This window comes from Rhinolophus ferrumequinum, chromosome 22 (genome assembly GCF_004115265.2).
Source record: "Rhinolophus ferrumequinum isolate MPI-CBG mRhiFer1 chromosome 22, mRhiFer1_v1.p, whole genome shotgun sequence".
Lineage (NCBI taxonomy): Eukaryota > Metazoa > Chordata > Mammalia > Chiroptera > Rhinolophidae > Rhinolophus > Rhinolophus ferrumequinum.
In genome coordinates this window covers 41,049,027-41,062,036 of record NC_046305.1, presented here as the reverse complement: position 1 = coordinate 41,062,036, position 13,010 = coordinate 41,049,027, and the positions used below count along the sequence as shown (strand labels likewise).

Genomic DNA, 13,010 nt, shown 5'->3' with positions numbered 1-13,010 from the left:
TCATTTCAGTAAAGTTGAGAACTGGACGGAGGCTGCTAGTTGTATCAAATTCTATGAAAAGCTTTTCACGTTTCCTCACGTTTTAAGAAATAATCCTGCAATCTTTCAGTCCCTTGTTTTCCCAGTCTTTTGGAAAGTCACTCTCCAAATTATGTATATATTTAGCAATAACTAGTATTACATGCTCTATCAAAATGTTCAACAGCAAACTTTAAAAATCATAGGAAATCAAATGCAGCTTGTTATTTTTACCTCTATTTGAAATAAATTCCACATTTTACTTAAAATACACCATTGAATTAACATTTTAGGTACAACTATATTCAAAGGAGTAGCACCATTAATTTACGTATGTTAAAAATATTTTCAATGTCAAGATAAACCTGGTTCTCATTACTCAAGAATAGTTTTCTAAAGTCTACACGTCTCGTGTAAACACACGTGATCTCAATTTAAGACAAGATGACTGAAGTTTGTTGTTTTTTTTTTAAATAATCAGTATTTTCATAAAGGAGTTCATTTCATGAGATTTTTCTGGAATTAGGTAGGTACAATTGTTAAGCCCGCATATGCAGGGCTCTTCTTCGAATGCACTTTGTTTGCTCCATTTAACACTTCTGCAAGGTGGAGTCTGACAGCGAGCCCATCAGTTGGCCAATATGAACAGTGAGATCAAACAAGCGTTAACAAGGTGTAGGCTGCCAGGAACACTTAGTCCTGCCACTGACTGAACCTCACTGATTTTGAGCCTCCATCTCTCGTTCTAAAAAGAATTAACTGAGCTAATTTATAAAAGTTCCTTCAAGTCCAAATTTTAAATGATTCTAGTATGTAATTCAAGTGCACAGTATTTCAGTAAGTACCTATGATGTGAAACTAAGTAATCACCCAATCCAAAGAACAGAAGACACACAACACCCACTGACAAAGGGAACTACCATAACTCTAGTAAGGACACACGTGTCCAATTCTGGCCTACATGCTTAAAATTCACTTGTCTTCTGGGGACTGAGATACCTCTCTACACAAAGTGTGACTCTAACATTTTATCAATTTCCACAATAAACATTTTAAACAATATTAACACATGGGGTAAAAGCCAACACCCAGAATAAAGGATTCAATCCAGTATTTATTCCACACTCATGATCGTTCTCTGTAATCAGAATACAGTCATAAAGAACAATCTATCAAATAATTTGCCAATAATCTTAAATAATGCAGCATAGCATTACTTTTAATACGTCTCTGTTCTAGATTAAGTTTAAAAACTCAAAACAGCAATCTCATTATCAATAAAAAAGTTTTGAATTTTAAAAAAAGGACACTATATCAAGCTGTTTCATAATTTAAGTATTTTCCATTTATAAAAATGCTTTGGAAGCTTGAGGCTTGAATCTATTTCTCTACTCTGCCCCATCCTCTCCCAATTTCACGTTAGTATAGGGTTCTGCAAGAATGCTAGGCTTTAAACATTTTTTCCTTTAATATAGTACTTTAAAATCTGAGAAATTCAAGAAAAAAAGATTACACGTCATGTATTTTTTCAAATAAAAAAGGAAAACTAAGTGAATAAATTTTAGGAATACTAACAGTGTCCCTTTGAGGTAGAATGCTAAAAGGACTTTTGATCAAATCACAGCCTAATTTAAACCTCTGCATCAGAAACTAACTTCTCATAAATTCTCTCTAAAGTTAACTGTGGAGAATATTAAGGGTAACATTATTAACAAGAGCCTTTCAAGATAATATACAGTGGACAAGAATGTTAATCCTACAACTGCTGCCTTCACGTACATTGAAAGCACATAATTCTCCTATAATAGACATCCAAGATCCATTCTCAAAGTCTTTAGCATTCTATTACGAAAAGCATAGCCATGCTAACTTCAGTACATAAACCATAATCCCACACCTACAAAACAAAAATAGAATTAGTGGCAGTTTATTGCCTCATACAAATTTAACCAACATGGCAACCATGCCAAAGGAATTAAAACATTTTCAGGACATATGTACAGACTGTGTATCTCAAAAACAATTAAACAATAAAAATGCAAGAACAATCTGTGCATCATGTATCAAACTCAACAATTGGGTGAAAACATCAATGCAATAAATGGGATTACAAAGGCACTTCCCTACACAAAAGAGGAAATGAAAATGCAGCCTACAGGGAGCTTGAAGAGTGCATAACTACTGCAACAATCTCAACTCGGGAGGAGGAAAAAAGCAAGATTTAATCAAACATTTATAGGATTCAATGTGATCCATTTTCACAAAAAAAAATTTCACACAGTCTCGTCTTTGTTTTTATGTTGTTTTTCTTGGCTCTCTGGTTCTATACTTTGGCTCCTTCGATGATCCTGTTTGTCAGACTGGTCCTTACTATCACTGTGATCTCGTTTGTGGGAACGTTCTTTACTTCTACTACGCTTTCTAGATTTTTCTTTGCTGGGGCTATGTTCCCGTTTTCTTGATTTTTCAACACTGTCAGTTCTTCCTTGACTGCCACTTCTACTTCTTTTATTTGATTTTTCTTTACTTTCACTTTTATGTTTACTTGATTTCTCTTTGCTCCTGCTTCTACTTCGTTTCCCTGCATTTCTACTTCTACTCCTACTTCTATGTTTCCTTTCTCTGCTTCTACTTCTACTGTGCTTTTTCTCTTTCTTGGAATCTTTTTTGTCATCTCTATGCCGTCTATCATCTTTGTCTTCTTTATGTTTCTTTTCTTCTACCTCACCCCTACTTCTCCGTTCCTTGGACCGTTCTCTTGATCGCTCTCTCTCCTTTTCTCGGTCATTACCTCTTTCCTTATCATAGTCACGATCTCGTCGTCTACCTCTCTCATTTTCTTTCTCTCTTTCGCGATCCCTGTCCCTTCTATCTCCTTTCCTATCACGGCTTCTGCTACGACTTCTATGCCTCTCCCTACTCCTGCTATGCCTGCGCTCTAACCCCCGATCAAGACTTCGGGATCTTCGCCTTTCTTTCTCTCTTTCTTTGGCTTCCCGCTCTAGTCGCTGGCGTTCTTTCTCTCTTTCTAATTCCCGGTCAAAACTAGAACACCCATGGCCCTCCCGATGATGGCTTCTACTTCTTGATCTTCTTGGGGACCTCCGTGGACTCAGTGATCTCCTTGGAGACCTAATATTTACGAAAGGGGAGAGAAGAAGAAAATTTGAATGAATGAAAATTGTAAAAAAATTTAACTTTCATCAGTATAATTTATTTAGGTTCCTAGCTGAAACATGTCAAGAATACAGAGGGGGCTGGCCAGGTGGCTCAGGTGGTTGGAGCACCAAGCTCCTAACGCCAAGGTCAAGGTCACCAGTTTGATCCTCACATGAGCCAGCGAGCTGCGCCCTCTACAGATAAGATTGTGAACAACAGCTCTACCTGGAGCCTGGCTGTCGTGAGCAGCCGGCAGTTGGCATGAGCTACTGTGGGCTGCTGAATGCTGCTATGCTCTGCCACGGGCTGCTGTGTGCCGCCAGTGGCCGGTGGCCAATGTGAGTAGCCGCAGCCAGCATGAGTGGCTGGCAGGCAGGGAGAGCTGCTGTGAGTGGCTGACTAACGACCAGCAACCGACAACTGGCAACCGACTAACTCAGCCAGGGGGAGCGCAAGGCTCATAATACCAGCATGGGCCAGGGAGCTGTGTCCTACACAACCAGACTGAGAAACAACGGCTTAAACCAGAGTGGAGGAGCGGAGGAAGGGGAGCAGGGAAAGCAAACAATTTGTTCTTAATTACAGATGTACAATTTTGTTGAAAATGCCCTGAAAGGCAGAGAATTACCTTTTGGGACAAAGAATAACATTATAAATATTATAATTATAATAAAATTAACATTATAAACAGAATTTCCTAAGAATTTGCCCCTTATTTCCAAGGACATTTGTATAAAGCATGCTTTAAAAATAAGTGGAATTCAAGTTATATTACCTTGAACGTCTGCGTTCAATATGTCTGTCTATTTCCTCAGCACCTTCCTTTCCATCTTTTTTGATTTTTCTAGGCCGGGTTTTTATCTGTTGATCAATATTCTTCTGAACTGGAACTGGAATTCTTGGAAACAAGGTAGAAAACCACTCCAGTTTTGTGAGAAAAGACCGCAGCATTTCTCCAATGGTCATTACACAGCCTCCACCAGCCTTCACATCTAGGTCCTACAGAAACACAAAAGATAACCTAGCCGTCAAAAAATTATTCCAATATATACATGAATACTATAAAAAAAATTACCATGTTTGGAATCTCAAATACAAAAAAAAATTCTAACAATTTCAATTTGTGTACCCTTCTAATCTGGTAATGAATGGTACAGGGAAATACTTGGGCTTAAGTGTGTGCATGCAGGTGAGAGCATATCCTGCAGCTTCATGGGCATAAAGAGAACTGATCTCACTCAGTTAGCAAGAATATGAAACAGCCCCTTACATTACTAAACTATGTGGAACAATCAACTTAAATTTACAGTCCACATACCTACTAAGTATGTATCTATTTCTGTGGAAATATTTGTACACATCATTCCTAGCACTGTAACCTAGCTACATATGAACTACTTCAGACAATTCCTATCTAAAGACTATCTTTTAACAGCTCTAATATAAAATGAAGCCCTAATAAAACTGGAAGCAATAGCAAACCAACTGCCATGAAGCAGTGAGGTTTCTAATTTAGAGTATGTAGAAAATAAATAAATGAACAAATAATTGGAAACGCATAATCCATGATGACCATTGTCTCTGAAAAGGGTCATTACCGCATGAAGGCCTTCTTGCTATGCCCTCTCACAGCTCAGGACATGTTAGTCAGCTATTGTCAGTCCCAAACCTATAGTGCAAGCACACAAGGAAAGTGAGATTTGTTATCTAAACAGGAAAACAAGAGCTAAAGGTAAAACTGCTTGCACTCACACACATTTAAGTGTTCAGATATACAGTATTTCCAAATTTAATCGCTGCAGATATCTAAGGAAGAAAACAATAAGTTAGCTTAAATAGAGATCCTGAGGTTTGTTAATACAATAAAAAACAGATTAAATAGTAGCATTCAGAAACAAACCTACATAATACCAACTATGAAGAGGGACATGCTTTTTAAATATTAAAGGGAGAAGTGCTTCAGCCTGAAAAATCTCATCTAAAAACAAAAAAAAAAACTGTAAAGATACAACGTTTGTGATTTATCACCTCATACACTTTTTGCTGCTTCTGAGATACTGAACAGCTAGCTCAGTAAGCTGGTCAAAAAAATGCAGAGAAAAATTTTCGATGTCTACACGAGTGAGATTTTTTTAGGTGTGCACAAAATAACACACTAGAAAGATTTCCATTAGAACTACTCTTTAATTCAACAAAGTCTTTAGATAAACTTAAAAAAAAAAAAAAACAGTAGTACTAAAACACAACGTTCAAAGTCTACTTTATGATCCTGAAAATATAAAGTAGCGGTAAGGGTAGATATACGCCTAACACAGCTCACTAGTAAAGTCCCTTTTGAGATCTGGAGCGTCACTATGTAGGCATATTAATACATGTATGATTTAAATCTGAAACAGTTAAGTTTCCCAAAGTAACTTTTCTGAGCTTCAGTAACAAGCTCAACCATATTAAGCCTGAATGGAAAACTAGATTTATAATGACAACAAAATCTAAACTAATTCAAAGAAAAGGTTTTCTTCTAGCTTTATGAATATATGTAGTATAATAGGAATCAGAAAGCTAGAATTGAAATATTTTGGTCACCTTGACCAAGTCATCTAAACTCAGCCCACTTAAGTCCCACCCAGCTCTTAAATTTCGTACTTCTATGCAAGTGGGAATATTATTATTTGGAAGAAGTTAGAGGATAAAGAAGTAAAAAGTTCCAGGAAAAAAGCTATAATTAGTATTCTACGTGCATGTCTTATCATTTCAGTCTTGAGCATGGCCCACCTTTAAAACTGTACAAGATCAATACCATACACATAATTAGGAAGAGAAAATTCTTAATAGTTATCAAAACACATTTAAATGATTTAAAAATAATGAAATAAAACTTAAGAAATTTAATCTAAGATATATTAGAGTAAAATAAATTTAACTGCAGAAAATTCTGGAAGACATTAAACCTCCAATAAATAAAAGATATTAAAAAACAGAGTAATCAGAAGAAAACGAATTATTACCCTGGTTGACATACCTCTTCATCATCAAGGAAGGATTCAAACCAGTCCCATAGATCTGTAGGGGGCTGTGTGTACCTAGAATTACAAAAGAATGATTAGGCTTATGTAAATTGAGGTATTTTATTAGAAATGTAGATAAATGCACGCTTACCTTATATACATAAATCCAAGAGCTCTAATGTAAGGAGAGTCTGTGTGTGTGATGAGACCCATCACTTGCTTGCGAGTTAACTTCAGAGTAAATAACTTATATAACAGGCAAAAAGCTGTAGAGACAATTCCTCCTGTTCCAACACCTCGAACCTTTAAGGTAAAGAGTTAAGAAAAAGCAGTAAAATAATTAACAGATATTTAACACCAATTGGCTAATCCTGTTAGGTATTAATAACAAGATATAATCCAGAACTGAGAATGGAGCATAAAAAATCAATACTTTTCTAACCCCATTCATAGGATACTTGGATTTAGATTAAAACACACAAAAGTCTAAGATATGTCAACTAATTGTCATCGAGTATGTAGCTGACAAACTTTCAGTTTTCTAAATATACACTTAGTTCTGAGACACAGAAAAACTGAAAAATGCACGTACTTCTACTTACCCCTCCGCACATCCCAGTTTGGCCCGCTGTTTTCCTGCTTCCTTTCTCCCATGGTTCAACATGTGTGACCTGAAAATAGAAAAGAGGAACACAACAAACATTCATACTTCGAATTTTTTTTAAAAGTATGATTAAAGTAAACCCCAACTCCACAACAGAGCAGCTCTTCCAAAAGTTTTTGAAGTTGGGTACTTTAACATGAAGTATATATTTTGTTTACACACATTAAGTATGTAAACCATCTTTGAAAATCTGCTTAGATATTTAAAGAGTACCAATAAAGCTACAAAGGTTTAACAAAATCTCAACAGCTATATAGAGTAGAAATCCCATTAGTTTTGTAGAGAGCTGATACATGTGGAGCCATGAAATTGCTAGTCTCATACACTTGTAAAAGATATAATATATCAACTTTGCATCTTATCAAGAGTTGCTTAAAAAATAAAAATTATCACTTTAAAACGGATTTGAAGCTCCAACTTAAAAGCAGAAAGTACTAATAAAGATTAAGTATTAAAAAAATACACTTCCTAGTTCAATTTTATGGTGATTTAAAGCTCTACATTATAAGATTAAAACATGACTTGAAATATGCTAAAACAATAACATATTTGTGATGCAGTTATGAAATTTTATTCATTTTTTTTTACCATGATCAAGCATTATATTCATTCCTGATTAAAGATGAAATTACACACCTACACAGAGATCGTTCTTGTTAGTGTGTAATTGTTTTCAGCCTAATTATGTGAACCAATTCAGTTTTTTGCCCCAGAATATAAACTGTCTATATTGTATAAATGTGACTGGTCATTACACTAAGTATGCCCAAAGGTACAGCATCATTGCTAAGGTGGGCTACCTATAAAAACCACATACTTCACTTAAAAATAGAGAATAACAGCTCCATAAAAAGATGTAAGTCAAGAAGGTCTTTTGGAGACATAAGATCCTTTGTTTCTTAAAACAAAAACAACATCTTTTTCTTCCACTATTTCTAAAACGGCATTTCCACCCATCCACAGTTACATTTTATAGTCTTTTTCAGTGGCTGCAGACAGAAAAGCATGCATTTAAATGTAAGCACTACACTATTTTGTTCAGCTGATTCCTACACTGCTTTACTGTTTCATTTCCTTCCCCCCAGCTTGCTGCATTAAAGATGTTTCAGTTCCTTAAAGGCTAGCCAAAGGGGTGGATGCAATACAATACCTACTTACAAAATTGGAAGGCTACATATTTTAATGATCATCTGATGTGAATGTCTTGATAGCAAAATCTGGCTCTTTAGTTTTATAACTAAATTTAAATAATTTGTAGTAGATTTTTAAAGTCATTTCAAAACACAGTACTTGAAATTTGAAAACAAGCTTTTCCTCTATCACATTAACATTTGTCTGTTATTAAACAGAAAACTGCCACAAAAGAGAAGGAACCCAATTTTCAAGTGTTTTAAGTTTACTACATAAAGGTAAGAGTTAAATAATTCACCATTCTGTATCATGCTGAAAAGGCCTTACCTTTTAGGCTAAAAACACTAATTCATAGCATTACAATTACAATACTCTTATAAGAGGGTATCAAAATTTCAGTATACTTTTTATATTCACAGTTGAACTGTATTCTCTCAAAATAATTTTCTATCAATAGCGACTAATACCTCAAAAATCCTTTAATAACCCAATCACTTAATTGGGAAAAAGGAGGACAAAACGTAACCTAAAAGCAACTAAAGAAAATTAGCACCTCTACGGACACGTTCAGATCACAGAGAATACTTTATGTGGTCTGTCAAGTGTTTTAAGAGTCAAAATAGACAAAATGGATTGAATTATACTAGACGTTCTAGCTAAAATACTTAACGATCGTTAAGACTATTATAAATACTGTTTGAAAAATAACCTTAGGAGGCCTGGAAGATATTTTTGTTTAACTACGTAATTTGCAAGGAAGTGGAGAAAGCCTGTATCTAGTTGGTGAAAAGACCAAAACCAATGGCCAAAAGAACCCTAATTAGCCGTTCATTTAACCCAGGGAAATGCATTTATGGCGATTGAGCATGATTAATAGTGCATACCTCTACCTGCGACCCTGGGCTGCTCCGAGCCTCGCTGCAAGACTGAGTCAATCCTGCTAACGAAACAAGAACTGAGACAAGAGTGCAGTGAGGAGGCGCCAGGTGAGCTCCCCAGCACAGCCAAGCCAACACCGACCCTGCCGCAGAAGCCCAGGGCCCAGATAATTCTAAATAAGCCCAATGCACAGGTAACTGAGACCACATACTCCTGACTTCCTGCTGGGAAAATTTCCAGGCCTTCTGTACACCTCTTGCCCTGGCACCTCTCCACCCTCACCCGTCCCAACCACCCGATTCACGCACTGACCATTTCCCTGTCTGGATAGTGAATACCAACAACACGAGGCCAACATTGAAGTCAATACGCGCCCTGGCCCGGGTGAGCGGGAGAAGCGCCAACTTCACATCAAAAGGAATAATTTTAAAGCGGTGAACTGGAGAGGCTTCAGTTACTCTTTTTTCTCCCCCACCCTTGTCCCACTCCCCCCAGGGGTGGGCAGAAGGTTGGCGGAGGAGAGAGATCAACAGCGGCGGGCTCTCCCGGCCTTAAAAATCTGAAAAGGAAGTGAGGGCGGCCCCAGTTTGACCCCTCCCTGGCGGACTACTGGCCACCGCTCCCAACCTTCCCCCAGCCCACAAATCCTCAGAGCCTGGGGGCCGCCTCTGCCCGTTTTCTCCACACCCCCTACTCCGAATTTACCTCTCTCAGCCCTAGCTGCTTCATACCTTAAAGTAGATCTCGTCCACCACCTCGTGGTAGGTCTTGAGCTCGTAGAGCTGCACTTTGAAGTAAGGCGACGACAGGATGTTGGTCAAGATCATGGGGTTGAGGTTCATAGTCTTCTCGTTGCCCCACAGCGGCAGTACGTTGCCCTGCTTCCCCGAGACTGCCGGCTTGGTGGCGCCGCCGCCGCCGCCGCACTGTTGCTGCTGCTGCGCCGCGGCCGCCGCCGCCTGGTGCTGCGGCTGCGAGTTGCCTGTCAGCGCCGGGCTGTTGTTAGCCATGTTGCGGCGAAAAGGAGGAGGGAGGGAGAAGGGAGGGGGAGGGGGCCAAGCTCGTTCTCGCTCTTCGGGACAACGGTCCGGGACCCTACTCCATGGAACGCCGTCGGGAGAGGGGGCTGCCTCGCTGTGCCCCAACCGGGTGAGGGAGGGCAACGAGGATACCGATAAATGGACTCCGAGTCGAGAGCAGACGCCGAGACACGGGCCGCGAGAACTCCCGGCAGAAGGCGAGCCGGCGGCCAGGGAGCGCGATCTCTTCCGCCAACTGCCCCTGGGAACAAGATGGCGGGCACGGCGGATGTGACGCCACACGCCCCAAAGTTCCAAGTTTAGCCGGCAGCCAATCAGAGACGCGCAGGTGGGCTGGCGTTTCCTCTTGCTAGTTCCGCCGCGCGTTCTGTGCGCGCTGCAGTCGCTGCGGTGGCCTGTGGTTTCTGACTCTTAAGTTTTTTACGGAGCATTTGGGGGCCAGAGGAAGGGATTGTGGGTCCAATTCATATATTTTAGTACTTGAATTGGGGCCCTGGTTTCTCTGGAAAGCCGGACAGGAGAGGAACCATGGCTGTGTGCTGGCAAATTCGTGACTGACTCCCACGGAGTATCCGAGTCTCCTGAGTTCAGTTTTAAAGTAATCTGGAAGGAGAATAGTAAGGACCTCACTCCTCCATGTGATTCCGATGCAAGGTCTTTCTGTCTTCCGCTAGGCTGTAGTGTCGGACCAGAGGTCTTGCTGTTTGAGCCTAAATTTATTCAACTAAGATCGAGCTAATATGTTGCTAAGCATTAGAAGAGTTACTATACCTGTAGGGCCTAGTGGAATGCTCCAGGCATTTGTCGGGTCTTCTTTCCCTCCCACTCGAGTTCTTACATTCGGCGAATGCAGAATGAGTGGTAAACATTGGGCGAGGCACTAAATGGGGGGAGAGGGTGAGAGGTGAGGAAGTGGTGTAAAAATGAGTCATCTATCTCATCCTCAAAACCTGTTAAACTAGAGAAGGTTCGTGGTGTTTGGGAGTTAAAAGAGGGCTACAAAAGGCACTTGGGTTTCTGCAGGCGTTAACAGACTGGGTGTTGTCAATCACAGGAGGAGAATAACGTGATCATATATAGAAGCAGGAAAGATCAGGTTTTTAAAGAGTATACAGTCCAGTTGACACTAGCCAGGAAACGTGCTATGGGGGAGTAATGGCTGGATAGCAATTGGGCCACTGAAATGCCTGGAATGCCAAGATGAGTCAAATTTAATGATATTTAAATCTAGAGTTCTTTGGAGTCTCTTATAAGAGCACTAATCTCATTCAAGAGTGCGCTATCCTCTTCGCTTTAGTACCATCTCCTAATACCATCATTTTTGGGGGTTAGGATTTCAATATGTGAATTTAGGAACACATTCAGACTACAGCACCCATTAAACCATCACCACAATCAAAAAATCATACATCACTCCCAAACTTTCTCTTGTACCCTTTTGTAATTCATCTGTCCTTCTAACTCCATCCTCAGGCAATCACTCTGTCAAGATAGATTAGTTTGCGTTTTCTTGAATTTTAAATAAATGGAATCATACATTATCATTTTTTGCCTGGCTTCTTTGACTTGGCATAATTTTGAAATTCATGTTGATTGTACCAACAAGTTCTGTTGACTTTTATTATTATTAATAATATTCCATTGTATGGATTTACTGCAATTTGTTTATCCAATCATCTGTTGATGGGCATTTGAGTTTCTATTTTGGGGCTATTACAATTAAAGCTCTTGGAGGGCGGCAGGATGGCTCAGTTGTTTGGAGCGCTAGCTCTTAACAAGATTGCCGGTTCAACTTCCACATGGGCCAGTGAGCTGCGCCCTCCACAACTAGATTCAAAAAAACGTCTCGAGCTTGGAGCTGAGCCACCAGTGGGCAGCCGGTTGGCTCAATGGTTAGAGTGCAGTGCTCATAATGCCAAGTTCTCTGGTTCGAGTCCTACATGGACCAGTGAGAAGCAATGGTTTGAGCTTGGAACTGGGCCGCCAGTGGGTGGCCGGTTGACTCAGTGGTTAGAGTGCAGTGCTCATAACACCAAGGTCCCCAGTTCAATTCCCACATGGGCCAGTGAGCTGCGCCCTCCACAACAAGATTGAAAACAATGACTTGACTTGGAGGTGAGTTGTGTCCCCCACAACTAGATTTTGAAAAAAACAAGACATCCTGGAAAAACACACTGTTCCCCAATATTCCCCTCAAGTGGGAGATAATGTCATGGGGAGAATTTAAGGGTTTATTTTGCAAAAGGAAAGAATGTCTCCAAGGTAGCTGTGACCAGCTGCTGGTACCCAGGAGTCTGATGTGAAAAAGCGTCATTTATGACTAGAGAACATAGACTTCTCTCTCAGTTCCCTGGAACTCCTCCTCCCTGTCACCCCCTTTAAAATTCTTCTGCTTGGTTCACCACTTCGAGAAGGTCTTTGGCTATTAGGCCACCATCTTCCCAAGTTGCCGGCTTCCTGAATAAAGCAAGCTTTCCTTGTCACCCAACACTTGTCTCTCGAGTATTGGCTTCTGAGTGGTAAGCAGCCAAACTTGGGGGGGGGGGTTTGGTAACAGAAAATGTACTTACAATATACCTAAACTACACTTTACACTTTAATACACCTTTAGAATATCATAGCTTAGCCTAGCCTACCTTAAACGTGCTCAGAACATAATATCCAAAAGCAGCTGGCAGCACAACGCTGGCGAGCGTGATCATGGTCGCCTGGAGCTGTGGTTGCTGCCACTGTCCAGCAGATGAGAATGTATCTGCTGTGTATCACTAGCCCCGGGAAAGGCCAAACTTCTAAGTTTCTACTGAGTGTTGCTTTTGCACCATCATAAAATCAAAAAATTGTAAGTCGAACCGTCATAAGGCAAGGACTGTCTGTATATATTATTATATCACAATATGCATTTATTGAATGAACAAATGAATGAATTATTGGCTCTACCTGTGAGAACAGTTCAGGAAGTCAGTTAATGCCATGTAAGAAAAGGGTAGACAATAATAAAACAATATAATGGGAAGACCTGTGTCTCAAAGATGTGGCAGTTTTATTCAAAAGTGGAGCAGTTTTCACAATGTAAAATAACAGTGATAAGAATGAACCTGAGCTATTTAAATTAGA

General features: G+C 39.7%; 1 protein-coding gene across 1 annotated transcript; it reads right to left on the bottom strand.

Annotated features, from left to right (window-relative positions):
- Positions 1–1,114: 1,114 nt before the first annotated feature.
- Positions 1,115–10,162, bottom strand: PRPF38B (pre-mRNA processing factor 38B). Its single transcript, XM_033093207.1, has 6 exons — positions 9,588–10,162; positions 6,785–6,853; positions 6,334–6,485; positions 6,197–6,257; positions 3,953–4,176; positions 1,115–3,150 (listed from the first exon to the last, which is right to left on the bottom strand). Exons 1-6 carry the CDS (start codon positions 9,864–9,866, stop codon positions 2,292–2,294), a joined length of 1,644 nt encoding a protein of 547 aa, XP_032949098.1. The 5' UTR covers positions 9,867–10,162; the 3' UTR covers positions 1,115–2,291.
- Between the last annotated feature and the right edge of the window lie 2,848 nt (positions 10,163–13,010).

What these genes read in the sequence shown, in the direction of transcription:
- PRPF38B (XM_033093207.1), bottom strand. Translation starts at nt 9,866, where the DNA reads ATGGCTAACAACAGCCCGGCGCTGACAGGCAACTCGCAGCCGCAGCAC. An exon ending in AAACTGGGATGTGCGGAGGG is followed by an intron (nt 6,486 to 6,784) that starts GTAAGTAGAAGT and finishes TTTACCTTAAAG; the next exon opens with GTTCGAGGTGTTGGAACAGG. An exon ending in CCTTCCTTGATGATGAAGAG is followed by an intron (nt 4,177 to 6,196) that starts GTATGTCAACCA and finishes GTGTTTCTGTAG; the next exon opens with GACCTAGATGTGAAGGCTGG.